The sequence below is a fragment of the Zingiber officinale genome, chromosome 3B (assembly GCF_018446385.1).
Source record: "Zingiber officinale cultivar Zhangliang chromosome 3B, Zo_v1.1, whole genome shotgun sequence".
Taxonomy (NCBI): Eukaryota; Viridiplantae; Streptophyta; class Magnoliopsida; order Zingiberales; family Zingiberaceae; genus Zingiber; species Zingiber officinale.
Genome location: NC_055991.1, coordinates 57,483,281 through 57,485,521, shown reverse-complemented (window position 1 = coordinate 57,485,521; position 2,241 = coordinate 57,483,281). Strand labels below are relative to the sequence as shown.

Sequence of the window (2,241 nt, the reverse complement as noted above, 5' to 3'; positions counted from 1 at the left end):
ATGGCGGAAAGCTCCCCGTCTAGGGATTCGAAGAAGGGGAAGGCTATAGTTCTCCTGGAGGAGCCTCGAGTAGAATCTGATGAGCAAGTGCCCTTCTGTTTAAGGGTATTAGAAGAGAAATTGGCAAAGGGATATAAGCCCTCGGCCATTGGAGAGTACGACGACAGTAAGGAGCCGGAGGACCATCTCCGCAAGTCCCAAAACGCGACGCTATTGCACCAGTATAACGACTCTATTAAGTGCCGAGTGTTTCTGAACACTCTTTTTGGTTCGACACAGAAATGGTTTGATGGATTGCCAAATGGGTCCATCACTTGTTTCCATGATTTCAAAACTGTCTTCCTGCGTCACTTCACCAGCAGCAGGAAGTACCAAAAAACTGACCATTGTCTCTTCGCTCTTAAGCAAGGGTCAGCCGAGCCCTTGCAAAGTTATATCAAGTGCTTCAACCAGGTGGCTCAGGACGTTCCATCGGCTACCTCCGAAATACTGATGAGCGACTTCTCTCATGGGCTAGTAGATGGGGAGTTCTTCCAAGACCTCATTCGGGACCCCGTAAAAAACTTTGACGAGATGCTTGGGAAGGCCACTAGCTATTTTAACGTAGAAGAGGCTCAGACCGCTCGGCGCAAAGCAGACAAAGCACCTACTCCTGCCAAGAAGCCAGAGAAAAGATTGCCTCAACGAACAACTCAACCTCTTCTGCGTGCTCGGACGCCCGACCACCCTTTGGTCCCGGTCAGGATCCTCGACCGGTTCCACGTGTGGCAGCTATTCAAGCCCCAAGGCCTGGGCCATGGGGATCGCACTACTGCACTTACCATTGGTCCCACACTCATGCCACAAGTGATTGCTTCTAGTTCGCTCGAGACTCTTGGCATGCAGCTGAACTGGGCTTACCTCCGCCTGAGATCGTGCCCAGGACTCAGCAAAGGATACTGATCAGCCAACAAGCCGGGGTAGGTGCAGGTCAACCTAGCAGACCTCAGCTCGACAATGCTGGACAAGGGAACAAGCAGTCTGGCCACAACCAGGAGCCTGGGGAAGCCAGAGACGAGGAGAACCGGGGAAATGCGGTCATTCACGAGATAGGCATGATCTCAGGAAGACCCATAGATGGAGATTCTGCTCGAGCCAGGAAGTCTCATGAACGACGCTTGGAGATACATGCTGTCGGATGCAGCCGGGAGCAAGCCATAGGGCCTATCATTAGCTTTGGGCCTCAAGACCTGGAAGGACTAGAGCTCCCACATGACGATGCCATGATAATCAAGGCAGTCATCGCTAACAATCGTGTAGCCAGAGTTTTCATGGATACCGGAAGCTCTGTTAACGTGCTGTTCAAAAGTGCATTCTAGAGCATGCAAATCAACGCCAGTGAATTTCAGCCCGTGGCTACCTCACTATATGACTTCACAGGCAATGAGGTATGACCCATGGGCCAAATCATGCTAGCCATATCGTTGGATAGTGAACCCTTGGTAAGGACGAGGAGGAGCACCTTCATAGTGGTGGATTCACCATCCTCGTACAACGTCATCTTGGGGAGATCGGCATTACATGAGTTCCTAGCGGCGGTCTCTCTACCTTTCATCAGAAAATCAAATTCCCTATGGGAGACCAGGTCAGGGAAGTTAGAGGTGAGCAGTTGGTCTCTCGTAGGTGCTACATTGATATGGTGAAGGTGGAGGCTTGCAAGGCTTAGCGAACTCAAGATGGTGGGATCCACATCACTCAGTTGGTCAAGCCCGAGGTGGTTGAGCACAGATTGCATCTTCTGTCTAATTTCTAACCAGTCAAGCAGAAGAAGAAGAATTTCTTGGTCGAGCAAAATAAGATCATCCGAGATGAGGTAGATCAGCTCAAGAAAGCATATCATATTATAGAGGTACAATTCCCGTCCTAGCTCTCTAATGTGGCCCTCGTAGCTAAATCCAACAACAAGTGGAGAGTCTGCATCGACTTCCGGGACCTTAACTGTGTTAGCCTTAAGGATTGCTACCCGCTGCCCAGGATCGATCAGATGGCAGATTCAACCTCAGGATGTGAAAGAATTTGCATGCTTGATGCTTATCAAGGATACCACCAGATCCCCTTGGCGTTAGAAGATCAGGAGAAGGTCAGCTTCATCACGGCAGATGGTACGTCCTGTTATATCGTTATGCCTTTCAAATTAAGGAATGTCGGAGCTATCTATCAAATGATGATGGACAAGATTTTTTGGGAGCAGATTGGGCGTAA

The 2,241-nt window shown here is 49.8% G+C and overlaps 1 protein-coding gene across 1 annotated transcript; it reads left to right on the top strand.

The window, feature by feature from the left end:
• Window positions 1-1,358, top strand: LOC122054905. Its single transcript, XM_042616322.1, has 2 exons — window positions 1-826; window positions 886-1,358. The coding sequence occupies exons 1-2, from the start codon at window positions 1-3 to the stop codon at window positions 1,356-1,358; spliced, it is 1,299 nt and encodes a 432-aa protein (XP_042472256.1).
• The last annotated feature ends 883 nt before the right edge of the window (window positions 1,359-2,241 follow it).